At 44.1% G+C, this 27,409-nt stretch overlaps 2 protein-coding genes across 12 annotated transcripts in view; one reads left to right on the top strand and one right to left on the bottom strand.

Annotated features, from left to right (window-relative positions):
* Positions 1-8,754, top strand: part of CALD1 (caldesmon 1) — a 261,525-nt gene extending 252,771 nt beyond the window's left edge. For 5 of the 9 annotated variants that reach the window (XM_049893355.1, XM_049893354.1, XM_049893357.1 and 2 more), the window contains 2 exons: positions 4,138-4,218; positions 6,446-8,752. In XM_049893355.1, coding sequence (XP_049749312.1) covers positions 4,138-4,218; positions 6,446-6,451 — 87 coding nt within the window. In that variant the 3' untranslated portion in view covers positions 6,452-8,752. Of the gene's footprint in view, positions 1-4,137; positions 4,219-6,445 lie in introns of all 9 variants that reach the window. The other 4 variants (XM_049893360.1, XM_049893361.1, XM_049893358.1 and 1 more) reach the window with 3 other exon arrangements.
* LOC126081477 (aldose reductase-related protein 2-like) lies at positions 4,214-26,369 on the bottom strand. Of its 3 annotated transcripts, XR_007518402.1 has the most exons (12): positions 26,273-26,369; positions 23,565-23,732; positions 22,406-22,522; positions 21,375-21,452; positions 18,598-18,720; positions 17,839-17,945; positions 17,346-17,427; positions 16,255-16,338; positions 15,413-15,495; positions 9,163-11,263; positions 6,069-6,205; positions 4,214-4,283 (listed from the first exon to the last, which is right to left on the bottom strand). XR_007518402.1 is itself a non-coding variant. In XM_049893376.1 (10 exons), the coding sequence occupies exons 1-10, from the start codon at positions 26,336-26,338 to the stop codon at positions 11,221-11,223; spliced, it is 951 nt and encodes a 316-aa protein (XP_049749333.1). In that variant the 5' UTR covers positions 26,339-26,369; the 3' UTR covers positions 8,899-11,220. The 3 variants fall into 3 exon arrangements, 1 of the variants encoding a protein (XP_049749333.1); XR_007518401.1 differs by having other exon boundaries at positions 4,214-6,205; XM_049893376.1 differs by lacking the exons at positions 4,214-4,283; positions 6,069-6,205 and having other exon boundaries at positions 8,899-11,263.
* Between the last annotated feature and the right edge of the window lie 1,040 nt (positions 26,370-27,409).

Below are 27,409 nucleotides of genomic sequence, written 5' to 3'. Positions count from 1 at the left end.
TTGCAGCAGCAGAAGAAAACAGGCCTGTTTGCCTGGGAAAGACAATGGTGCTCCCGTTCTTTGTTGTCCTGCTTAATGACAAACGAGGAGGTGTTCAGACTTAGAAGGAACAGTCCGGAGCAGCTGCTACAATTACCCAGAAATTGTAATTAAATGGAAACAAGTGATCACCTCTCCACCCTAACAGAGTGGTGCTCAACCAGAATCAAATTTACGCCCTTTACTCTGACCTCTTTTTTAGCTCCTACTCTATACTCTATAGATTATGGATAAACCAAAAAAAAAAAAAAAAACCATTGCTGCCAAGTAGATTCCGACTCACAACCCTACAGGACGGAGTAGAACTGCCCCATAGAGTTTCCAAGCAGCGCCTAGTGGATCCGAACTGCAGACCTCTTGGATAGCAGACATAGCTCTTAACCACTATACCAAATGTCAAACTATTTTAGCCCCTTCTCTGCTAAGAACACCCATAACCTTATGGCCAAAAGAATGTGTACGCTGGCTATTCTGAACCCATATTTTCTAGTTTGCTTCATTTCTGTAACTTGGCGCAAAAATACAGTTATCCAGTGGTTGTTGAAATAATTGCTACAATTTTGTTGTTAACATCTCCAAGGGAGAACCATTTAAAACCAGAAGGAAAGAACAATGGTAAAACTGGAAAGTAGAGAACACGGATTGTGAATGTCATTTTGGGAATCCAAAATTTTCTCATTTATTAAATGTGGCGGTCTTAATATAGAGATAGTCGTTTAACATTTTTGTTGAATATATACGGTAACTTGCTAGCGGTTATCATTTTAATCAGAGGTCGCATGAGTTCCCTGCCATGTCGTGGCCGGTGTGCTGTCCGACTGGCCCTGCAGGCCCAAGAGAGCTGAGACTCGGCCGTCATGACCACTTCACCCAGAGGAAGGACGAAAGCTTGCCAACTCCTAGGCCTCTGCGCCGTGGAGCGTTTGACTGCGTTCACTGGCTCCCTATATAATCTCCAAGCTCACTAAATTTCATTTTATTTAAATAAATTTATTTAATTTTATCTTTATTAAAAAGAAAAAAACAGAAATATTTGTATATCATTCCAGGGTGCAACTCCTAGTAGCCGTTTAATTAATACTCAGCCCAAAATTCTTTGCCTAAGGGCTCACAGGAGTGATAAACTAATAACATAAGCCCCACTTCAAATTAGAAAATCTTCATATATTGAAAAAAAAAACCTGTTTTCTTCTCCCAGTAGATACAGTGAAACCAGTCACTATGGCGCTGACTGTGACTCACGGCGACCCCGTGTGTGTCAGAGTAAAGCTGTGCTCCACAGGGTTTTCAAGGGCTGGTTTTTTGGAAGTAGATGACCAGGCCTTTCTTCCGCGGTGCCTCTGGGTAGACTTGAATTTCCAACCTTTTGGTTAGCAGCCAAGTGCGTTAACCATTTACACCACCCGGGGACTCCTGATTTTGGACCATGACCCCTTGTTTCTATTCCTTGGAGTATGTGAGCGGAGGAGAAAGCCGGTTTGTGCTTGCAGATGTGTGATATAAGGGCATTAAGGCAATATCAGAAGGAAGGTCTTTCAAACCAAAATGGCCCTCATCCAGTGAAACTCAAGAACAAAAAGAAAAATGCAGGGTTGAAGTGTTGAGTTCTGAAACTCACTGAAGAGAAAAGCCAACCTGTACCCACAGTTACGGAAACCCTGGTGACAAGTGGTTAAACACTACGGCTGCCAACCAAAAGGTCAGCCGTTCAACTCTACCAGGTGCTCCTTGGAAATTCTGTGGAGCAGTTCTGCTCTGCCCTGTGGGGTCGCTGTGAGTCAGAATCGGGTCGATGGCAGCGGGTTTGGTTTACCAACAGTTATGTAATACTGTTTATATGTGCTAAGAATTAAAAGTGCTCAAAATACTTCATCAAATCAGTATAATTTATGAGGCCTGAAAATAAACCTATATAAAATCAAACGTTCATGTAGTCCTGATTCCTTTATTAGAACATCTACTGCTATTTGTGGGTAAGATTTACAGGATTTCAGTGTAGCTTTGTAACTGGAATTCTAAATATGTCTGTTTTAGCTGGCTTGTCTGATCTTTGTATCTACGCTACATGATGTATAGCAATTAAAAATCTAATTTGTCTTTCTTTTTGTTTAAAACAAAAACCACCAACAATGTCTTTCTCAGCTGACTTCTCTTCTTCACTCTTTGGTCTCTGGTTGATTGGAAACCTGCTTCTCCTGCCTTCATTTCTCCCTCTTCTTCCGGAGTGGGTCTTTCTCTAAAATGTAGTCTGGTCAGGTAATTTCATTTCTATTTCCCCTTTAATTTAAAATGCCGATTTACAACTTGAATGTTAATATTTCATAAAACGGACTCTTTAAACTATTTAAGTGACCTCAAAAGATTCATAGGCAGGATTGAAGGGAAATACAGTCCAATGTCTTAGGTAGAACATTCGTGGACAGAAAAATGTTTGTCTTACAAGAATCAAATAAACAGAGTGGTAATAGCCTCTTTGCAGAGCCTCCATCAACGTGTTCCTAATTATAGTTTCCAGGATTTTAAAACAGTCTTCCAGACAATTTGGCAGCTTCCAGCTACACTGGCAAATGTATTGGAATTCTGCAACAACAATCTGATTTGTTGCTTAATGATTCCAAGTTAAATAGGTGTAGCTCTCCAGGAGAGTACCAGGAATTCATGCCACAATGAAAATGCAGAAACTCGGTAAGATTACAGCCAATCTAAAATGCTTCGTGGGGTACCACTTAACCAGTGCCTCTTCAGTGCTGAGATCCCAATACTATGCATCAGAAGTATGACCGTCTAAGCTGGTGGCCATGTATGCATGGAATGGCTCCTAGCTTTGCCTGCTTAATGAGAAAAGAGTTTGCCAAAATAAGCATTACCATTTCAGTAAAACACATTTATTTTCTACAAACTACCTTTTGCCAAGTGCTAATGGAAGCAAATGCTAGAAGAAAATGGAAACAGAAATTTTGGATCCTTATCCAAGTCAAATTAATTACAAGGTTGTAAATACAGATGTACAGCTATATAACTGCAAGCGATCACATTTTAGTGTTTTCTTCCCGAGATTTCCACACGTTCTCCCGTACGTCATCAACGGACAATTTATGAGGAATGTTTACTTGGGGGACTACGTTCCACCAGTACACTTCTGAATTACCCACGTACCCCTCAGGAGCCACGAAATGGTTTTAACCTGGGGAGTATACAATTAGAAAAGTGTCTTAGTTCAGATTTCCCAGAAGCAAACATGAAGGTGATGATTTGGGTGTTTTAAGTAGTTTACTTGGAAGGGGAAGCAACATGCAAGGGGTAAGAGACGTGGGAGGAAAGAGAAGGCAGTTAATAAAGTAGGCACCACCAAGCCAGTTGCCACTGGGCTGTGGGAACTTAACCCCACCGGAGAAGCTCTGGAAGTCACCATGGAACCCACGCCTCAGAACTGTCCTACCTGAGTGAGCCTGAGAAATATTTTTGCACCAACTCTTGTCAGAAGATGGCTCCTAGGCACGTGAACTCTCTGGACGCCCAGACTGCCTCACAGGCAAAGTGGGCTCATCGCCAAAGGAAGCCCTTGGGCAAAGACACGAGTGTTGGCTATGAAAGTCAGGCTGGTGTGCACTGGAGTGCCTGGGGCCAGGGACGTTCACAGGCAGGGCCCCAAAGGAAAGAAAGCCTGTGAGTGGTGATATGCTTATCAAACCCACAAATGAATTATTTTAAAATAACAAATGCTCTACTTCCGAGAGTATGGAAAGTTAAAAATAGACTATATCATTTTAAACATGCTTCCATTCCGATTTTACTGGTCAATAAACAGTAAGTTCTTGGTGAAGGACAGGGACCCAAATACAACAGTCCCTAGCCCATTCTCATAAGGCAGGTCAATATCTAGATATATGTAGACGTTGATCTGCCATATATATAAAAAAAAAATTGTCAAGGCTAATGGTTCTTTCAATCCCATCCATCTATTTAGTACAACTGGGGGAAAGGGTATTAAACAATAAATTAACTCAAACAAAAGAACAATAGATTTGGTGATTTCTTGAGACCTGGCTAGAAACTATAAATGCTCACCTATCTCTTTTTCTGCTTCCCCTTCCCTAGGACTTGAGGCCAGGAGATGTATCCAGCAAGAGGAACCTCTGGGAAAAGCAGTCTGTGGATAAGGTCACCTCTCCCACTAAGGTAAGCCGCTGGGAGGCTAGAGTTTCATAAATTCATTTTCCTGGTGTGTCCGGCAGTGTGATATCCTGGGATCAAATGAAGGATACGGCTGATGCACAGATTCTGCCTGTGTAACTGTCAGTTTCTAGAAGACCTATAGGTAGTACAGTAAAGGCAAAGTTCAGGCACCTTTGGTATTGCGGGTCTCTTAGCCAGACAACACAGATAACTTCAAGCCCACAGAATGGGTCCCCAAGAGACAACCTAGAAATATCATGGTAGGAGCGTGGGCAGAAGAAAGCCCTGTGGGACAACCATTTCTACATGAGACAGTGGTGTCTACATGGGTCAGAGGTGTCTACCTGGGATGGCTGTGTTTACATAGGACAGTTATGTCTACATAGTACAGAGGTGTCTACATTGGGACAGCCATGTCTACACAGGATAGCCATGTCTACATATCCTTACAAGGTCCAGGCTGGGAGCTACAGTCATTGGGCGATCACCTAGGGTAAAGCTCCATCTCCATGAATAGTTCCAAAGCTACTTCCTGAACCTTCTAGGGGATTACATTGCTAGCAGCCTAGGACTTAAGGATACTGTGGCAAAAAATTAAATTAATATTTAAAAGTAATCCAAAACTTGCTTCCCTAAGAAAACTGATGACTAGGAATGCATGGATTTGTCTTTTCCTCTTGTCTTCTGCTCCGAGGATGTGCTCACCCTTCAGAAAGGGGGCTCTGGGCATACGTACATGAGGCTCAGGCTCCAAAAAGAGCCAGCTGTTGTACAAGGACCTAGTTCGCCTGCTAACTGTAGCCCTTCCCCAGTTCAAGCAGCAGGCCATCTTCTCCTATAGTGGAAGGAGAATAAAACAGAGGACTCAGAGGCCAACAATAAGACTAGAACTGGCTGCTCCTGGGTGATTTGGAACTCTGGAGAGAGGAGCACTGTTTACGCAAACTCAGGACTGAGCAGCACCTCAAGGCAACTGGAGAATCACGATACCACACCGAAGGGAGAGAATGTCTTCCTCTTTCCTCTTTCTACATGCTCTTAAGTCTGCTGCTGCTGCCTCCATCTTCTTTAGGAGTAATTTATTGCTCTTACATTGCAATAAAATCCACTAGCCCAGCCTCTCTACTGAAAGTGACTTAAACAAGGTGCCCTGGTGGTGCAGTGGTTAAGCACTTGGCTGCTAACCAAAAGGTTGCTGGTTCAAACCCAACCAGCAGCTCCTTAGTAGAAAGACCTGGCGACCTGCTCCTGTAAAGATGACGGCCTAGGAAACCCTGTGGGGCCGTCCTACTCTGTCATACAGGGTCACTATGAGTCGAAATTGTCTTGATGGCAGCCAATAACCACAATAATAACAACAACCAGGCCCAGAGTTGAGTTTACGGGATGGGGAATTAGGTAGCACCTTTGCTCCAAAATATCAAAGTCACTACTTGCCGTGCAGTCATTCCTTTGACCTGAAGCACCGCACATTTGATGCGAATACCAGTTGCCATGGAGCTGATTCTGACTCCTGGCAACCCCGTGTGTGTCAGAGTAGAAGTGTGCTCTGTAGGATTTCCAAGGGCTGATATTTTGGAAGTAGATTGTCAGGTCTCTCTTCTAAGGCACTTCTGGATGGACTCGAACCTCCAACCTTTTGATTGAAGCATTCTGCTTGCACCACCCAGAGAATCCACAATACTTTAGTATTTGTTAATACCTCAGCAAAAATATTTAGCAGCTGAGAATAGAAACGGCCTAAGAATAGGATCACAGGCAGATACATCTCAGGGGTAAGGGTATGAGGACAGAAGGAAGAAGGAGAAATTGCTAGGTAAAAATGGGAGAGAACCAAAGACAAATGCACCTACCTTCACCTTCATGCTTTGACTTGACCTTGACTGAGCTACTCAGGCATTTGTGCCTGTTCTGGAATGCACATCATAGGCGCTTGGCCCTTACGGCAGCGTTTAAAAACCCTCCTTGACTCTGAATGCCATGAGCAGGGCTGAAAGCCAAGAGAGGAGAGAGAATGTAAAGGAGAAAAGGAAGAGGTGGTGAAAAACTCAACAAAAGAAAGGGTAACATAAAAGAAGAGGAACGCACTTGGTGTAGAATACCAACAATAACTCTTCCCCTCATAAATATTTATTCCTGCCCTTTTCTAATGCTTTTTCTTTTCTTCTGATACAAAACATCTGGGGGAAAGACTATGGCCTGCTGATTCCAATCTGTCTTCTCTTAACAGGTTTGAGACCATTCAAGAAAGAACCCAAGATAGCGCTCAAGCTGGACCAGCGCGGTTGAGGAGGGCTAATCTGCTCTGTTTGATATTTATGTTGATTTACTAAGTTGGGTTCATTCTCTTTTGTCGTATTTTTTCATTATCCCATGTATATTATCACTATATTTAATAATCACAGTCTAGAGATGTCCATGGTAAAAGTACTGCCTTTGCACAGGAGCCTGTTTCTAAAGAAAACCATGCTGTGAAATCGAGACTTTTCTACTGATCATCCGAACGCTTGTCCCAACAGTGACACCAACCACATGGGAAGTCAGCAAATGAAGATTCAAGCTGACAGTTGCTGGAGGAATGCGTGCAGTAGCTACAGAAAAAGGAACCGTAGTTTTTTTGTTTTCGTCTTTCAAAACAGAAGTCATGTTGTTTCTGCACTTTAGAAAGAAGCATGGAAGAAATTATCTTATTAGGCAATTATAACACTTTCTGAAAGTAGCTCATTTCAGACTTGAGATACTGCAATAATGATTGTCTTTAAAAAAAAAAAGATGTACTGTTAAGGTATTACTTTTTCATACTGATGACTATCTAAATTGAATTATTATGTTAGCTGACAGTGGTACTGATCTCTTTAGGTGGGTTGCTTTGTGGATTTCTTTGGTAGTGATAGTAACCTGAACCACATTCTAGATTACCTGATTCTGTATGTATGTGCATACACATATACAAACACACTAATGGTAGAATGCTTTTTTATGTGCTAGGTTATTATATGTAGTACGTCGTTGTAACTAGCCAATATCACAGCTTCTTAAAAGTTAAAAATCACGATATTATATTAATATTTCATCATTGGCAATAGAAACATGGCAGAATAGGTATAGATATGTTTTCAATGGCTGCTGACCTCTAAGAAAAACATACTGAAAAAGAAGAGAGATTAGCAGTGTCAGAACCAGCTGACATGTTCTATAAAACATAGTATTTAGTTTATAATTCAAGGCAATCTTGAAGGCCAGTGTGAATTTTATTAAATCTACCACCTGTGTCAGACTCAAAGTCTGCTTCTTCTGGACAATAAAATTCACAGTAGCCTGGCCTTGGATGATACCTAAGGTCGCTTCCTTCTCTAAAATTTAAAGACAATTATAGTATGAAGACTGTACAGACTGGAATTCTATAGATGGGTCTAAATAAAGACCAACTCTGGCTAATGTTTGGAAGCAGAGAAGAAAAGTAAGCAAAATCCAATATTTAGGAGTTAGGTCAGCATTTCCATCTTTATTGCCCTCTGAAACATTTTTTAAATTGAACTTTTCTACTTTTACTTGTCATTTGTCATGCGTTGATCATATGTAGAAATTTCAAAAATACATGTAACTTTGACTAGTCCCCCCCCCCCCCCGAGAGTCTTCATTGACTCACTTGCCATTTTTACACAAACCATCCAGATATCAGATCTTATTTTAGGCTATAAGTTTTTTTCTTCACAATGGATGGTAAGAGCACTCTGGTATCTTGGTAAATGTTCTAGTATAGACAGATCCATCTAGTGTGGTTATATAAACTCACACCTCAGTTGAGTTCACCAAAATGATCTCAGTCTCTATCCCTGAGGGAGCACCCAATTATGTTCTAATGCACCGTATTCCCCTGGGCAAGCTAGCCAGGGCAGGGCTGGCATGAGGAGTGGGCAATGTCTTCAAAAATCTATTTTCCTCATAAATAAGTAAAGAGTAGTTGAATCCTCCAGCTTTTAGCACACCTGGGCCGAAAGACAGAAGCCATCAAGATTGCACAAGTCACCCCCTGCCCCAGGCAGAGTAGACTGGACTCTATCCTAAGATAAACTACAATTCATATGCAGTACCCAGTTCAACATGGAGTCCTATCATTGGAGTGAAATGGATCAAAGTTTGAATTACGGCCTCTGGTGAGGTGACATATCTCTGCTGTACTTTCGAATGAGAGCTCCTCCTGGTCACCATTATATATTTTTCTAGAGAGTCTAACATTGAGAAGTGAAGGTGCAATCCTGACTTTTATTCCAATATTTGGATGGAGTACATTTTAGGGTAGAATATTACTGTTTGGATTTAATCTTCTGGAAAATAAATTTATGACTTACTTGTTCAATTACAATTCTCTTTGTTATCTTTAAGAGGTAAAACTGCAAGCTGACTAGCATGTTCTGTGAATCTGCCATTTGTAAAGGTTTTATAGACACATAATACTTTTCACTGATCATGGATCGCTGCGATACAAATACATTGTGAAAATGCACCCACAATAAATAATGCAATTCCTCCAGATGTCTTTGTCTCGCTCATGTGTATGTACTGTGTTGGTTACAGGAGGTGTGTCCTGTTTCAGTAAAGATGGTGACATGGTAAGGCTCGCCTTTCAGCCTGAGTCTGGGTTTCGCTATAAAGAAGAAAAACATTTTTTGTATTTTGGAAATGCTTCTTATTATGGGTAATTTTTCTAACATTGAAAATTATTCTGGTCCAGATGGCTGACCAAAATATATATATATATGAAAAAGGTTGAAATTATAAATTCTTAAGAAAAAAATACCAGATGTTCCTCCATCCTCCTTCTCATTCCCAATTGTTTTCATACACCCTCCCTCTCACGATGGATAGTACTGTTTCCCCAAAGGTAGTGTCTTTTATAGTTGAAATACTGATTTAATATATACCATTTGTTTTCAGGATACGTACTATGTGCAAGGCACTGGTGATTGCATTGGAATCCAGATAGAATGTATATAGAAAGAGATTGATTGCTCAACACATAAGGGTACTTGATACGTGACAAGATGATGATATTGAAGCAACTCTTCATAAACTCTGTTGTTGTAGTTGTTAGGTGCCGTCGAGTCACTTCCGACTCCTAGTGATCCTATAGGACAGAGTAGAACTGCCCCATAGAGTTTCCAAGGAGCGGCTGGTGGATTCGAACCGCTGACCTGTTGTAAATTCTGTTAGGTATAGTAAAAATATGTATAACAGAACATTTGCCAATTCAACAATTTTTACATGTATAATTCAATGACATTTATTCATCGTGTTGTGCAACCATCACCCCTATACATTTCCAAATTTTCTGTCATCAATAATCTCAGTGCCCCATAAGCAACGACTCCCACTTTTCCCCTTCCTCCCACAGCTGGTAACCACTAATAACCTATGATCACTACAAATTTGCCTATTTCATCCAAGTGGGAGCATACAATGTCCCTTTGTGACTGACTTATCTCACTCAGCATAATGTTTTCAAGGTTCACCTGTGTTGTGCCATATATCAGGACTTCATTTCTCTTTACAACTGAGTAATATTCCATTGGAAACGTTGGTGGCGTAGTGGTTAATAGCTACGGCTGCTAACCAAAAGTCTGGCAGTTCGAATCCACCAGGCGTTCCTTGGAAACCCTGTTCTACTCTGTCCTATAGGGTCGCTATGAGTCGGAACCGGCTCAACGACAATGGGTTATTTTTTAATATTCCATTGGATGTATATTACCCCCCCGCCTTTTTTTTTTTAATCCAGTCATCTGTTGATTGATATTTAAATTATTTCTACTCTTGGCTGCTGTCAACTTTTGTGGTAGTTTCTGGAGTTCGGAGATGTTGATTTGTTTTCTGGCATTTTGTGTTCCCAGATTTCTAATTCATGTATCGACTCAATATTGCAACGCAGCTCAATAAAGAATGCTGACCTCTTGCTTTCCTCTAACTAGAGATATAATAGCAGAGTTTTGCCATGGTATAATTTTAGTGATGATGGCTTCTGCTACCTTAAAATATAATTCCCAAGGAAACATTTCATTAAAGTAGTTTTAAAAGGCCCAACTGTTCATTTCCAAGAAGCCCTGGTGGCACAGTGGTTTCAGCACTCGGCTGCTAACCAAAAGGTCGGCGATTTGAACCTACTAACCACTCCGAGGGAGAAAGATGTGGCATTCTGCTTCTGTAAAGATTTGTAGCCTTGTAAACCCTATGAGGCAGGTCTATTCTGTCCTATAGGGTCACTGTGAGTCAGAATCAACTCAATGGCAGTGGGTTGTTTGGTTTGGTCATTTCTACCTGGATTAAAAAAAAAAAAATTTAAAGCTTCATTCAATAATCTCTTACTGAATATAATAATATGAAAATTATACAAACTACAATCAGACAGAACAGAGGATTCATTTCTCAGCTAGTTTTCAACCTTATCCAGCACGCTTACACAATTACTTGTTTTTCTTAGAATAAATGCTATCTTTTGTACATCTTAGCACATGCCAACATCAAGTAACACAGGATCATTGAGTTTTTTCCAAGTGGTGGGAATCAGCTGTCCTGACTTCATCAGGGTGTCTCATCAAGTCAGCTCCCAACTCATGGCAACCCATGCACAATGGAACAAAATGCTGCCCAGTCCTGCATCATGCCCTTGATGGGTTTTGGGTCAGACTGTAGTGATCCACAGGGTAGATAAGCCCAGCTAAAGTAGGTTAAACACTCAACTACTAGCCAAAAGGTTGGCTGTTCAAACCCACCCAGAGGCATCTTGGAACTAAGGCCTAGCAATCTGCTTTCAAAAGGTCACAGCCTAGCAAACCCTATGGGGCAGTTCTACTCTGCACACATGAGGTCGCCGTGAGTTGGAGTCGACCGGACGGCAACTGACGACGACAACAACAACAAAGAAGGGCTGGGGTGAAGTGAGTTACACTTCAAGAAAGTGAACTGAGAGAATCCGCTGGATAATCTCATCAGGAACCTGGAGGTCCAACTTCAATATTCTGCAGCGAAAGGATAATCCTCCAAATGGACGACTCTGCGAAGAGAACAAGAGAGAATGACTGTAAAGAAGAGCGTGTTCCACAAGCAGTGATGCTGCTGTAACTGGCATTCTTCTCCAGGGCATCCTGCCTTCACGCTTCCTCAGCCTCCCCCCAAGATTCTAAGAGAACACAAGACAGAGGCCCTCACCATCACCTTCCCTTAAACTGATCTGAGGGTGTGCTGGGAAGGAGGGCAGGCAAGCGATGACCAGGGCACAAGAGTAAACTGCCGCCTTTGAAGAAAGGTCTGGAGATCTAATTTTGAAAAAAATCAACCATTGAAAACTCTACCAAGCACAGTTCTACTCTGACAAGCATGGGGTCGCCATGAGTCGGAATCGACTTCATGACAAGCAGTTCAATGGCTAATAAGAAGCCTGGAGCCAAGCACTGCACTAAGTGCCTTCCAAGTATTGCCCAGGTTAATTCTCCCAACACTACAAGGTGGAGAATAGTAGTGGAATTGACCATTCTGGAGTTGTTGTGGGTATTAAAGGAGATAATAATACAAGTAAAGGGCTCAGAATGCCTGGCACATTCTGAGCTAACACTCAATACATGTTAGCTGTCATTAAGACCATCCTCCCCATTTTATACATAAAGAAGTCAACTCAAAAAACTTAGAGAACTTACCCAAGGTCACACAGCTAATAAGTAAGAGATGGAGCTTAAATCTGAAACCAACTAGCCACCACTCATCTGTCAATTTGTCGTAATGTGTTGGCTCGCATGTTGCTGTGATGTTGAAAGCTATGCCACTAGTATTTCAAATACAAGCAGGGTCACCCATGGTGGATAGGTTTCAGCAAAGCTTTCAGACTAAAACAGGCCAAGAAGAAGAACTTGATGATCTACTTCTAAAAAAATTACCAGTGAAAACCAACTGTATGAATAGCAGCAGAACATTGTCTGATATACTGCTGGAAGATGAACCCCTTAGGTTGGAAAGCACTCAAAAGATGACTGGAGAAGACCTGACTCCTCAAAGTAGAGTTGACCTTAATGATGTGAATAAAGTTAAGCTTTTGGAATCTTCATTGGCTAATGGAGCACAACTCAAAATGAGAAGAAACAACTGTAAACGTCCATTAATAATGAGAAGATGGAACGTAAGAAGTATGAATCTAGGAAAATTGGAATTTGTCAAAAATGAAATAGAACACATAAAGATGATGATTTCCTAAGCATTAGTGAGCTGAAATGGACTGGTATTGGCTATTTTGAATTGGGCAATCATATGGTCTCTTATACTGGGAATGACAAATTGAAGAGGAAGGGCATCAAATTCATCGTCAAAAAGAACATTTCAACATCTATCCTGAAGTACAACGCTCTCAGTGATAGCGTAATATCCATATGCCTACAGGGAAGACCAGTTAATATGACTATTATTCAAATTTATGCACCAAACATTAATGCCAAATATGAAAAAATAGAAGATTATTGCCAATTTCTGCAGCCTGAAGTTGATCAGATATGCAATCAAGATGCATTGATAATTACTAGTGATTGAGATGCAAAAGTTGGAACAAAGAAGGATCGGTAGTTGGAAAATATGGCCTTAGTTACAGAAACAGTGAAAGAGATTGCATGATAGAATTTTGCAAGACCAATGACCTATTCATTGGAAATACTTTTTCTCAACAACATAAACAGCAACTATATACATGATGCCGCCAGATAGAATACACAGGAATCAAATGGACTACATCTGTGGAAAGAGACAATGGAGAAGCTCAATATCATCAGTCAGAAACAGGACCAGAGACCGACTGCGGAACATGCCATAATTTGCTCATATGCAAGTTAAAGTTGAAGTTGAAGAAAATTAAAACAAGTCCACGAAAGCAAAAATACAACCTTGGGTATATTCCACCTGAATTTAGAGTTGTTTTTTTTTTTCAAGAATAGATTTGATGCATTGAACACGAATGATAGAAGACCAGACGAGCTGTGGGATGACATCAAGGACATCACACATGAAGAAAGCAAAAGGTTATTTAAAAGACAGAGAAGAAAGAAAAGACCAAAATGGATGTCATAAGAGACTCTGAAAGTTGCTCTTGAATGTAGAGTAGCTAAAGTGAAAGGAAGAAATGATGAAGTAAAAGAGCTGAACAGAAGATTTCAAAGGGCAGCTCAAGAGGACAAAATAAAGTATTACAATGAAATGTGCAAAGAGCTGGAGTTAGAAAACCGAAATAGAAGAACACACTCAGCATTTCTCAAGCTGAAAGAACTGAAGAAAATATTCAAGCCCCGAGTTGCAATACTGAAGGATTCTATGGGGAAAATATTGAATGACGCAATAAACATCAAAAGAAGATGGAAGGAAAACACAGAGTCACTGCATCAAAAAGAATTGGTTGATGTTCAACCATTTCAGGAGGCAGTATACAATCAAGAACCTATGGTACGGAAGGAAGAATTTCAACCTGCACTAAGGCAAAAAAACAAGGCTCTGGGAATTGATGGAACCCCAACTGAGACGTTTCAACAAACAGACGCAACACTGGAATCACTCACCAAGAAATCTGCAAGGCAGCTTCCTGGCCAACTGACTGGAAGAGATCCATATTTGTGCCCATTCCAAAGAAAGATGATCCAACAGAATTTGTAAATTATCAAACAACATCATTAATATAACAGTAAAATTTTGCTGAAGATAATACAAATATGGTTGCAGCAGTCCATAGACAGGAAACTGGTAGAAATTCAAGCTGGATTCAGAAGAGGATATGAAATGAGGGATATCATTGCTGATGTCAGAAGGATCTTGGCTGAAAGCAGAGAATACCATAAAGATGTTTACCTGTGTTTTATTGGCTATGCAAAGGCACTCGACTGTGTGGATCATAACAAATTATGGATAACATTGTGAAGAATGAGAATTCCAGAACACTTAATTGTGCTCATGAGGAACCTGTACATAGACCAAGAAAAAAAAAAAAAACAGAACAAAGGGATATTGCACAGTTTAAAGTCAGGGAAGGTATGCTTCAGGGTTGCATCCTTTCACCATACTTATTCAATCTATATGCTGAGCAAATAATCCAAGAAGCTGGACTGTATGAAAATAAGAACAAGACATCAGGATTGGAGGAAGACTCATTAACAACTGCATTATGCAGATGACACAACCTTGCTTGCTGAAAGTGAAAAGGACTTGAAGCACTTACTGATGAAAACCAAAGACCACAGCCTTCAACCATGTCTCAACATAAAGAAAACAAAAGTCCTGGACCAATAAGCAACATCATGATAAACAGAGAAAATACTGAAGTTGTCAAGGATTTCATTTTACTTGTATCCACAATCAATGTCCATGGAAGCAGCAGTCCAGAAATCAAACAACGCATCTCATTGGAAAATTTGCTGCAAAAGATCTCTTTAAAGTGTTAAAAAGTGAAGATGTCATTTTGAGGACTAAGGTGCACCTGACCCAAGCCATGGTATTTTCAATTGCTTCATATGCATGCAAAATCTAGACAATAAATAAAAAGGATCAAAGAAGAAATGATGCATTTGAATTATGGTGTTGGTGAAGAATACTGAGTATACCGTGGACTGCCAGAAGAACGAACACATCTGTCTTGGAAGAAGAACAACCAGATTGCTCCTTAGAAGAGAGGATGGCAAGACTTCATCTTACGTACTTTGGACATGTTATCAGGGGGAACTAGTCCCTGGAGGAGGACAACATACTTGGTAAAGTGGAGGGTCAGCAAAAAAGAAGACCCTTGACAAGATGGATTGACATAGTAGCTACAATAATGGGCTCAAACTTAGCAAAGATTGTCAGGGTGGCACAGGACCAAGCACCATTTTGTTCTGTTGTACACAGAGTCAGTCAGAACCGACTATCGGTCAGAACCGACTTGGCAGCATCTAACAAAAACAACAGTGTGTGAATGAATGAATGAATAGCTTTTGCTTCCTACCTAGTGACATGGCTTCTTTTAAAATTTTGGCATTAAATTTAGCAGTCCAGACAGTGAGCAACAATTAGGGATATGGCTTTCCTCATAATGAGTATTTCAATCTTAATTTTCAAAAGCTGCATTCTGAGTCTTTCAGCTAACCTTCTACCAGCTTAGAAAACCCTGACACTCCTTGCAGTTAGAGTAACCCAGTGCACTCACTGCTCCATGACGCAGGCCCTCCAGTTCCTGTTGAAGCTGAGTATGACTGCCATCTCCTCATCACTCAATTGGAAGTCAAAGACCTGGAAAGGGGGGAGTTCAAGCCAATCCTCGGGATCCTGTTCCTGCAGGGAAAGAGCTCATATCCGCAGCACTAACTGGCCACGGGGGTTCTCCATTGTGTCCACTGAGCACAACTTTTGCTTTGAATTAAGTCCTATAAATATGAGCAAATCAAATTCAACAATGTATAAAAAGAATTACATATCACGACCAAGTTGGACTCAGCCCAGGTAGGCATGGCTGGTTCAGCATTCACAAATCAATTGGTGTAATTCCTCACATCAACAGGCTAACAAAGAAAAATTGTATGGTCATATCAACAGGTGCAGAAAAAGTGTGTGATGTTAGGTCCTCTACAAAGACCACAGTCCTTGTTGGCTTGGGCCCTCCCGTTGCTGGTGTGTCCCTGATGGACACACAGACTCCTCCAGTGCGGTCCAGGCCCCCTCTGCTGTGGAGAGTCAGTGGGAGGCCAGGACAGCCTCTTCTGCAGGTGGCCATGATCTTCTGCTCAGGGGCAACCAAGTGTCTCCTTAGGGAGGTGAGGCACAGCTGTGCTCATACGGCCAGGTGGAACAGGTGGCTCCCAGAACATCTCTGGCCCACAGATCATCTACCTCAGCTCTTACTGAGGTCAGCCCCTTGGCCTGGGAGGTGACAGGGTGAGGGTTTGTGGGTGGGGCCCACAGACAATGCAGGGATGGAATGAGGAGCCTGGTGAGAAGAGGCTCTCCTTCTCCTTCACTGAGGAAAACGAACGTCAATCAGCAGGCCCTTACCTGAAAGTTCTCAGCAATGTGTGTTGGGGTCACAGCCTTGGGGATCACAACCAGGTTCCTCTGAACATGGAACCGGATCAGAACCTGTGCATGAAGGACATTACACTGTACTTACCCACCAGGACCCTCCTTCCACTAAAGGACCGAGAAACCTCCCGTAGCTCCCTGTCTTCCTTAGAATGGCGACTTTGGACTGAATGCAGCCCTGTCAGAAACTGGCAGCCTCCGCTGGACTGTCTCCCAGAATCCTCACAACAGCCTGAAGAGGGAGATTCTATAATATTCTTATTAGGAACTAGGGCAGTGGCTGGGCCAGTGTTGGGTATCAAGGCTGTACACAATAGCACAGGATCTTAATCCAGGTCTCTGACACCAAAAGCCATGGTGGTTGCCGGGCGATCGGGCGCACAGGAAGCTTCTAGACAGACATTCCCCCCGTCACAGTGATAATAGCGTGTCTCCTAGAGGCCCAACCAGTGGCATCACTAGGGTTGGTGTCACCCAGTGCGGTAACTATTGATGTCACCCCTCTCATGCTAATTACCGCGATATTGTAGCTGAAACAACAGAAAATTTGACAAGATCGGTACAGAAACACCAGCAACAATGAAAACAACAACAGCACGTGCTTGTAGCGCATGCAGATGAAATCACGTGATTCAAAGCATCACTGAAATTGGATAATAATTACAGCTCTGCCGGGAGCACTTTAGAAGGTTCCGAAGAAAGTAAATTAGCATAGAGTTTTGCCTTGTAGGTATATTGATACAGGTAAGCTGGGCTTACAAAAAAAAATGTTGTCGTTATAACTAACCACAGGGATATTTTTATAAACAATAATAAATTTCTGCTGAAACACTGCCCCAAAATTTTTTATACAGTCATTTTGGTGTCTCCCCCTCTGAAAGTGTCACCTGGTGTGGTCCACAACCCCTGCATTCCCCTGGTGATGCCACTAGGCCCAACAGGACTTTCAGGAAGGGACTGACTAGGCGTCTCTGCCCTGTTCTTCTCCTTTGAGTTAAGTGAAGACAACAAAAGGAACAAAACACAGGGCTCTGGATCGCTAGGGGAAATAAATAAATAGGTACCTGGGCTGGGGTTTTGTTGTGCTTCGCAGCAATCTCCTTAATCTTGGGGTCCTCCAGTAGTGAAGGGTCGTCTGGCTTGGCCCTAGAGAAAGAAAGATGGTGGGCATGAACAATTGCCATGGTTACCACAAGTAGATGAACATCCCTCCCATGGCGACCTCAAGGCTACTTGTCCCAGTCTCCTCCATCTGCGAGACAGGCAGAAGCACCTGAAAGCTTTATCTTACCCTTGGGCCCATCATGAGCTCCGAACCTTGCTTTGTGCGGAGGCTGGTCCAGCTCTGAGTGACTGAACCTGAATATTTGCAGGGGGGATGCATGCTGCTATAGAAAAAAATCCCATTTTTACCTACTATAATCCCATTTAGGTGCACCAAACACATTGTCTTAGACATATTATTCTATCCAATGCCTTATAGACTCATACCAGCACTAACCAATTATCAGTCATTTTTTAAAGAGCATCAAGAGAAAGACCCCTGAGGAGCCTCACCAAGGTCTGTCTGGAGAGCCCAGGGGGCTGTAGGCGGTGACCGCAATGCCCTTGGAATGGCAGTACTGGATCAGCTTCTCCTGCGTGAGGTATGGGTGACACTCGATCTGCAAAAGCAAACATTCCCCATCATCAGGAAGTTGGCCTGCATTTGGAGACGCTCACAGGGAGTTTTACACATAAAAAGGCAGCCAAGCAGAGATCAAACCCTGCCCAATGGTACACTTGGATGCCAGACCCTGTGACCTACCTCACATCTCCCAAAAGTGTCCTCATCACTGACCCCTGACAGAAAACTCAGTACATAACACTGTACTTGCCTCCAAATGTTTAAGAATTAAGTTATGTCTCTTACCCAGGGGTAGATTATCCAATGAGCAAGGTAAGTACGGGCTTACTTGTGTTTACTTACTAATCTGTAGTGAACAATTTACACAGATGTGGTGAAACCCACGTGAAATTGTTCAGTACAGATTAGTAAGCACAAGAAAGTCCGTGTTTCCCTTGCTTATTGGGTAATCCACCCCGGTATGGGACTGTAAATTTGAAAAGAGGCTTTGATTCTGTAGGAAGGTGCTGTGAGGCTGGGAGAGAAGCAGATGCCAGCCACACCTAGAAGCAGGATCTCTGAAGTGGTAAAAAAAAAAAAAATGTGAATTGCTCACTACAGATGATCTGGTAAGCAAGGTAAGTACTGTGCTTATCTTGTTTATTGGGTAATCTGCCCCTGCACTTATTTTTTTACTAAGCAGAATTTACCTGGTTTATCACTGGTTTATGTTTCAGTCCAGGTTTGTTCAAGAGCCTCTCAATCTGGAAGTGGTTGAAGTTGGAGACGCCAAGGGCTTTCACCAGTCCCTCATCCACCAGCTCCTCCATGTCCTGTCATAGAAAGGAACACCTGTCAGGGGCTACAGGGACCCTGGCTTGGCTTAGTACTCTCGGGAGGACAAGCAGCACGAGCTAGTCAAGGATCCACTGCAGAATAGTTAGCTCACACATTACAAGGAAACTTCCATCCAGCCCAACAGTGTCCTCAAGGATTGGTTCCAGCCCCACTGCCCTTCCCCAGCCCAAATGAAACTGGGCTTCAAAGGCGAAGGTTCTGTGTTCTTGCCTTCCCTCCTCACCTAGACCAGCTGGCCTGGCTTAGCTGGGAAGAGGCTGCAGTGTGTGGAGAAGGGTCCTTGTCTGGGCTTGGGGTCGCTCCCTCCCACACCACCTATAGCCTGGTCTGCAGTAATATTGGGGCCATTAAAAAATGAGAATATCTTTGCTTGAAGGTTCAGGCTTACTCCATCTTTTTTAATGAATATATCAAACAAGTATTTAAAACTGTATAGCTGGACAATGGCTTGTGTGGTTATTAAGGCAAAAATAAAGTATGAAAACCTAAAAATAAAAAATAAAAAAAATTGTTCACCTTGTAATTGGAACCCTCTGTCTAGTACTTGGGCTCCGCTAGCTCACAGCTTATCCAGCAGTGAGCTAGAATTAAATTTATATTTAATTATATGAAGAAGGTAACAGACACGTATAACAAATTGAGGCCTTCATAAGATTTTCCCAGGAGTATTTGATTTGCTTCTATTTGTAGTGTCTTGTTCATGAGATGTGCTATTTCCAATTATTTACTATTTAAAATGGTTCTTAATTGCATAAGCCATTGCTTTTTTATTATTATTGCTAATTTTGACATGCAGGACCTAAGTACAAATGACACATCCTTGCCAAGCAAGTCCAAGGGTAACGTTGAAGATGGCTCTTTGTTATGGTTGGGAGCTTTCTTCTTTTTTCCTTTGTACATACAACCCAGAGAGCTTCAGGACAGTCTTCAAAACCTACCCGGGTAAGTACAAATGGTTTTGTCCATTCTTCCTTTCAACAGCCTTTCTGCTGTTGGTAGGCACATTTAATGATCTATTTCGAAAAGATAACCAAAACCAAACCAAACCCATTGCCGTCAAGTTGATTCCAACTCAGTGACCTTGTAGGTCAGGGTAGAACTGCCCCTTAGGGTTTCCAGGACTGTAAATCTTTACAGAAGCAGACTGCCACATCTTTCTCCTGAGGAGTGGCTGATATGTTTAAACTGCCAATCTTTCAGTTAGCAGCCAAGGGATCCTTGCCAAAGATAACTCCCTTCAAATACTCACATGTATAGAACTGCTAAAGTTACCATTACCAGATGAGGAATTTTTTACTCCATGACCCTGTCCTTCAGTTACCACGTCAGTTTTGATATCTAAATGCTCTTACTGCTAGTTGTTAACGTTCAAAGCAGCAGGAAGGCTGTGTTATAAATATAGACTTTGGAACAATCAGATGTAATTAAGTTACATTTAATTTAATTATATCAACTGCAAGCTCTTCAGAAAGGTTAGGCTTCATACATTTCCAAGCTGTAAAACACAGCACAAAACCACAACTACATGTGCCCCCACACAGGAAACTGACTAAGAACACAAGGATCTCTGAGTTTTCCTCACTGTTCACTGTCAACTTGTTCATCCACTTTGCTTTCTACTAGCATTTCCATGAGGATACAATAGTATAGGTCCCTGGGTGACCCAAATGGCTTGTACTCATTGTCAACTGAAAAGTCAGTGGTTGGAACCCATCTAGCAGAGTCATGGTAGAAAGGCCTAGCAACCTGCTTCCATAAAGATTACAGCCAAGAAAGCCCTATAGAGGTCAGTTCTACTCTGAAACACAGGGGGTTGCCGTGAGTTGAGGGCCAACTCAACGCAGCTAACAACAACAACAATGATTTAAGAACAAATTATCAGCAACAAAATGTCATTCCTTAATTCAGTTTTGAACCTGGATTTTGTGACACAGGTTGTGATTTGATCTGGGAGAGGACCACTCGTGTTCTCTGGAGTGGGCATGTGGTCACTGCACACCAGGCACTGTGCGAAGGGCTGTGGAGGGTAGACTCTGAAGTCAGACCTGGGGCGGAACTGGCTCTGCCACACACTGGCTGTTGACCTAGACAAGCCAGCATCCTCTCTAGGTCTCACTTTCCTCATTTACAAACAGGGACACTAAGAGTGCCTACCTCCTCGGCCTCTGCTGATTAAGGGGTTTCTGTGCTCCATAGGTATTAGCTAGCTTAATCTTTACCACATCCTAAAAGATGCGTGTTATCACCAGGAATGCAGTAATTTTTTTTTTAAGATGAGGAAACTGAGGTTTAGTGGAGTTAAATAACTTCCCCCAGGTTACTCTGCTAATCCGTGCAAACCCGGGCCAAACCCCTGCTCAAATCCCTCTCCCCTGACTGGAGAGCAGCATGTGAGTGTCCCCCTAATGGGGCTACATCAGATTTATCTTCTCACTTAAGAACTCAGCCTTAGCCTTTGGAAATACGGTGTTAGGGGGAAAAAAAAAAACTCAAAGGTGATTTGGAAGGAGCTGGAAGAACTACAGAATGACAATGAGGAAATTAAACAGCAACAGGGACATGGGCATGGAGTGTGGAGCAGCATGGATCACTGAAGGAAAGTTTTCATTTAGAAAAAGCTGGAACCTACCTCCCAGGCATCCAGGAATGTTGTTTTACTCGGGAGGACATTGCCTTTATCATCTTTGGGGATAATTTCCTTCCCAGGCTGTAAATGCAGAAAAAAAGCTTCAACTGGAGCCTGCCTCCAGGCACCTGAGTTCTGTCCAGGATCCTGAACCTCCCCCACATGCTGAACAACCACATCTGCACGCTGCCTCTTCAGGCTCAGGACCACAAACTTCAAGAACGTGACAGTAAATGAAATCTCTAAACCATCAAATCAAAATCTACTGTCATATCTGAATCCTCCTATTTCAGACACTGCTGGTTGATGTTAAAATCCATGGTCAGCACATTCCAAAACCACCACCGTCACCATCGGCATTACCTCATACACCCAGGCCCCATATACACTTGGGGACAAGCTTTAATTTCAAGACCAGCAGACAAGGGTTAAATCCCAAGAGTGGGTTTTTTGGAGAGGATACTGGCACGCTTCTCTTCTGGCAGGCTCAGGAGGCCTTTTGGGAGGATGGTACCCACTCATCACCCCACGGGTCATGAGGTGAGAGAGTTGGGCATCATGTCACCCCTGCCTTTCAGAAGCCAGAGGGGAGCCCAGGAAAGGCCTGCTGGGTCATCAGTGAGCATAAGCCACCCTCCAGCGTAAACATACATGGGTTTTTCTCCAAGATGTCACACCCAGGGTGTGCTTTGATACAAGAGGGTTGTCTCCTGAACTACTGTTATGCAGGCGTACTCCAAGTGTTCTCCCATGATGGGGCTCTTGGCACGGACTCGAGACAAAGACAACATGGCAGCCGCAGTCACTGTGGGCTGCCGGAAACCACGACCCCCTCAGACATAACAGAGAAGACCCAGCACGTGGCCAGCTCCTCAGCCATGGCCTCGGCCTCCCTCCCAGCCCTCTGCTCCATCGTGGCCTCCGTCAGTTCACAGGTATGAAGGGCAGGAGTTCCCTCCTCAGCAGCCCCGCAGCTGGGTCAGTGGATACTCTCTGGCATCTGCTTAGGAACGAGAGACGGGATGAGTGCTAACCTGCAGCCCCTGTGGCCAGTGAACAAGGTAGATGTCGAGGTAGTCCAGCTTCAGATCCTTGAGTGTCTTCCGACAGGCTTCCTTCACCAGGGGCTTCTCGAAGAAGGTGGGCCACAGCTGCAGAGAGTGACAAGGAGGGTCAATACCAGGAAAGAAGACTCCATCAGCCACATCGCACTGCTCCTGGGTCTAACCTGGGGTCAGTCTTTGTACAGCAAGAGTAGTTCAGACACGTGACCCAGGTGAGCTCTGCCACAAGGGCTCAGCAAGTCAAGAGCAGTCCCTAAGTGCTGAGGGCAGTTTATTTGCTCGGCTCCCCTAGCATGTTATGTGTCCCTCATGTCAGGGAACGTATCTGGTCCTGCCTCTACCTGTTCCCCGTGTTGTCTCCACCTTGGCTGTAGGTGCCGAGAGAGCAGAAATTGCGTCTAACTTAAATTTCAAGCTCTCTCACACTCTGGGACAGAAGGTCCTCTTTCTGAAGCACCTCCAGCCTGCCAGGCCCCAGTGGTGGCTTCCACAGAGTCCATCCAGACTCAGCGCAGCACACGGAGTGTGTGTGCTGCCTGGTGCACGCTCTTTCCATTACCTGAAGCTCGCGTTTTAGCAAGCTGTGCACAATACCTGTCTGGTGATTCGCAACCCTACAGACCAGCACCCCCTTTATCATAACATTTGTAACTCGCCTTTTACTATGCTGAAAGAGAATGAAAGTCATACGTGACAATACAAGAAATGCTCCCACACTTTTGCAAACATTCCCTGTTGAGAGGCTCAGGCCTTAGGCCATGGGGACCACAATGCACAAAGGCGGCCTCCAGATCCATCCCTGACTGCACCCTCCTCCGCTGACCAACGCTGGGCAGATGAACCCCGCGATGGGCATGGAGGCCATGAGCATCGCTGTAGCTCAGTGGACCCTCCCTGTAATAGGAAACCCAACTCAGAGGAGGGGCCAGCAGCAGCATCTCCTCATTCCAGTCCTGGGTGGGATTGTGGTTATGTGGGGACTGGGTGTGTCACAAAGCAGAGAGGAAGGGAGCTGGGGAAACAACTCTGTGCTTATAGGAAAGGCTGGCAAATCCTTGGTGGTCACCAAACTGAACTCTTCCCCTGCCCTGAGGTTAAGACCTCCTCCCACCCCATGGGCCTTGGGCACCTTGCTGACGATGAAGAGGTCCTCGCGTGCCACAGCCTTCTCTTGGAGCTTCTCCTCGATGGCCTTCCCCACCTCGCTCTCATTCAGATACACGATGGCGCAGTCAAAGTGGCGGTAGCCCACATCAATTGCTGCCTTCACAGCCTGTTGGACTTGGCCTGGGGAAGACTAAGGAGAAGGAGACCATCATGTGTTCTCATTCCCTGGCCACCTCCCCAGGGTCCCCCTCTATGGCCCACCACTCCAAACCAGAGCCTCGCTGGGGCTCCGATTTCCACAGGACACCAGGGCAGAAAACAGGCTTGGGAGAATGTTGCAAAGGAGAAGGACGGAAGGTGAGTTGGCTTTGTGATCATGGCTCATATCCCACACTATCCAAGAGCCAACTCTTTCCTAATCCAGGTGAGCCCTCCGACCTGACAGGGCCCCAGGTGTGTGGGGATGACCCACGGCTCCTCATGGCCCCCCATAAAGATGGGGTGACCCATGGCTCCATGTGCCCCCTTAGTAAAGATGGAGGTGACCATGTCTCCTATTGCCGACTTTGTAAAGATAGGGGTGACCATGGCTCCTTGTGCCCCCTTTCTAAAGATGGGGTAACCCATGACTCCTAGTGCCCTCCTTTGCAAAGATGGTGGTGACCCATTGCTCCTAGTACCCCCCTTTGTAAAGATGAGGTGAACCACAGCCCCTATTAGCCCCATTCGTAAAGACCAGGCTGAAACTGCCCTCTGGAATGACCCAGAGGAATTGACAATAAAGTTCTCCAAACAGCGATAAGGCTCTGTAAGGTCAGTTCAGATAAATTCAGGCTCCTGCTATAGGGTCGCTAGTTTATTTTTGCTAGGGTCTTGGCCTTGGGCAGATTACTTAATCTCTCTAAACCTTGTCAGCAAAATGGGAGTGATAACAGTACATGCCTCGGGGGCAGCTGGGTTGGTGAAGGGCTAGAGTGAATGAAAAGTGTTCAGAACAGGGTCTGGGACCCAGGAAGCCTTGGTGGGGGTGAGCTATTACATATGTATTATTTCAAAAAAAGGAGAGAAAGAAAACCTTGAAATAATAGAGGTTCTTTTCCCCCCTCAAGGCTAAAGAGGAAACAGCATTAGAAATACCACATTTTAGCTTAACCTGACCAACCCAAGCAATACAAAGTAAAAAGAAAGAAAAGAGCTTTGTACTGAACGTCCACAAAATCTTTTTTAAACCTCTTCTATTGTGAAATAACAAACATACCAAAAAGCTGACAAAACAGAATGTGTAGCCACCCCAGCACTGGAACAAGAAATGGACGCTGCGGCAGCTCAGATGCCCCTGGGCCCCCTCCCACCCCTGCACCCCGAACCTCCACTGATAAGTGCATAATCTTTAGAATGACATCATCCCCAGGTCCTGAAAGGGTTCTCTCCACAGTCCTCACATCTAATTCTGAAAACAGTGCTCTGTCACTTATCTGGGTGAGCAGAGTCCCTGCAGACCTGAAGCCATTATTTGTCAGGTTTGTAGGAGGCCAAAGCTCTGATTTGGGATAAAACACCCCTGTCCCAGCAAGAGAGGCTGGGGCTGAATCAGCTGGAGTCCATCTGCTCCCCCAGATGGACCCAGTGTACCTCCTGAGAACAGTCCAGCGCTGGGACCATAAGGTGTCCCCTTCACGGTAGAGGAGCCAGGAAGGTTGGTACAAAGGAGGAAAGTGACCCAGAGAAGAAAGAATCAAGATTCCCCCTAGTAAGGACCTTTGGTGGCACAATGGCTAAGAGCTATCTGCTAACCAAAAAGTAGAAAGGTTGGTGGTTCGAACCCACCCAGCAGTTCCTCAGGAGAAAGACCTGGCAGTCTGCTTCCATAAAGATTACAGCTTAGAAAACCATATGGGGCAGTTCTACTCTGTTATATATGTTATACAGTGTTAGAATCAACCCAAGGACACCTGACAACAGTAACAACAGTTAGGGTGGCATTATCATTGATGGAAATGCAAAAGAAGAGTTAAAAGACAATGGAAAAATATTCTAACTTAAGAATGTTTAACTAATTGAGGCATTTGGACCTTTGTCACTGAGCCGTGGAGTGCAGAATGTGTCTGCACACCAAGGACATTAGCCCAGCCCAGCTGACAACGGCCCAGCCCCTGAGAGGACTACCTCAAGGCGCTGGGCCCCTGTCATGGGGAAGGAGCAATTCCAGACTTGAACTGCAAGGGGACCACCTGGGGGTCTTGTTCAAGTGCAGATTCCCATGCAGAAGGCCTGGGGTGGCCTGAGAGCCTGCATTTCTAACCAGCTCTTGGGACCACACAGCACACAGCCCACAGCCAGAGCCGCAGGATGGAGCTCCCACGCCCCCTCCCCTCAACCACCCACCCGGCTGCAACCCCAGGGCCAGGCTCCACCAGCCAGGAGCCCCTTTAAAGGTTCCAGAGCCGGGGAGAAGCGAGAAGAGGAAAGACTTCTGGAAGAGAAACTGCCCTGAAAACAACCGTGTTTCTCAGCCCAACACCTGCTTGAAACTAGATCCTGGCAGGAAGCTCTGGCCGCGCTGGGAAAAGCCACCCTGGAGCTTTGGAGCCTGAATCCACCAGAGAGAAGGGAGCCCCGGGTCCTGGCTCCAGGGCGGGACTCTCCCTCCCCAAGCCCCGCCGACGGCAGGGCTTCCAGCTGAAGAGCCCCAGAAGGGAAGCAGGTGTCCGCACACACGTGCTTATCTACCTTCCAGGTGCCCAGGCCCACGATGGGCACCTTGGCTTTGGTGCTGAGCTCCACGAAGGTGGCCATGGTCAGCGCGGACACGGAGCTGGATGCTGCGCAGCGGGATCCTGAGCGTAGGGTGTTCCGTGCGGCGGTTATTAAAGGCTGGCCCCACCGCAGAGGGAGGAGCCGGCGCTGGGGCGGGAGGTGTCCAGCCCTGGCGGAGGGTGTTCCATGTCCTAATGAGGGCTGGCCCCACCGCAGAGGGAGGAGCCGGCGCTGGGGCCGGAGGTTTCCAGCCCGGGTAGGACAGACAGCAAGTCCGTTCTGGTCTTGTCCTGAAGACCGATTAATGCCAGCGAAACTCACACCTGGCAAACTTGTGCAAAGTCCTCCCTGGTACCAAATGCACGAACAACTTCATGACAGAGACACCTAGGGGTCTTATCAACTCTTGTTTTTTTTCTTCTGCCAGTTTAATGTATGGAACTTGAAACCGTGCAGGTCTTGTCGTTTGTACCCATCAGACTGCTCCACAGCTGAACTTTCTCCCAAAGCACAGACTTGCCCGTTAACTACCTGGACGGCGTCTTTATGTATTTGTGTTCTTCACGTATTAGGATGTTTGGCTTTATTCAATTCTATTTATAAAGAACTTTAAAAATTCTTGTGCCTTCATTTAAAAAAAATTTGTGATTATAAAAATGACGCCTACCATATTTTCATACAAATAATATACCTGCATTTATTTGCCAACCACGCTTCTCGTCCCCCCCCACCCAAGGTATTTTCATAAGTGCACTATGCCTTTTGTTCTTTTTTTTTTTTTAGCAACACGTAAAAAATATTGGCATAGTGGCACTTATGAAAATACCTCGTGGGTGAAGGAGGGTGCGATTGGCAAAAAAAGGTAGAAGGTGTGTGTTATTTGCATAAAAATATGGTACTCATTATAGAAAATTTGAAAACACTCAAGGTCCTATTGCCAGAGTTTTGTCCCCCAGCCTTTTTCCCATGCACGTATATTTGTAAAGCACTGCAATGGTTGTACATTATGATTTTTAAACTTAACACCATAAAACAAACGTCTACACACACTTGTAAAAGCTCTTTCTACAATTCTTTTTACACCAAACAACCTTTTTAATGATTCTAAAA

This window comes from Elephas maximus, chromosome 8 (genome assembly GCF_024166365.1).
Source record: "Elephas maximus indicus isolate mEleMax1 chromosome 8, mEleMax1 primary haplotype, whole genome shotgun sequence".
In the NCBI taxonomy this organism is placed as follows: domain Eukaryota; kingdom Metazoa; phylum Chordata; class Mammalia; order Proboscidea; family Elephantidae; genus Elephas; species Elephas maximus.
This window is presented reverse-complemented; position numbering and strand designations above follow the sequence as displayed.

Coding starts and splice junctions, on each gene's coding strand:
- LOC126081477 (XM_049893376.1), bottom strand. CDS start 26,338: ATGGCCACCTTCGTGGAGCTCAGCACCAAAGCCAAGGTGCCCATCGTG. Junction 17,946..18,597: donor ATAAACCAGTGATAAACCAG/GTAAATTCTGCT, acceptor TTGCTTTTGCAG/ATCGAGTGTCACCCATACCT. Junction 17,428..17,838: donor GGCTCTCCAGACAGACCTTG/GTGAGGCTCCTC, acceptor TTCTTTCTCTAG/GGCCAAGCCAGACGACCCTT.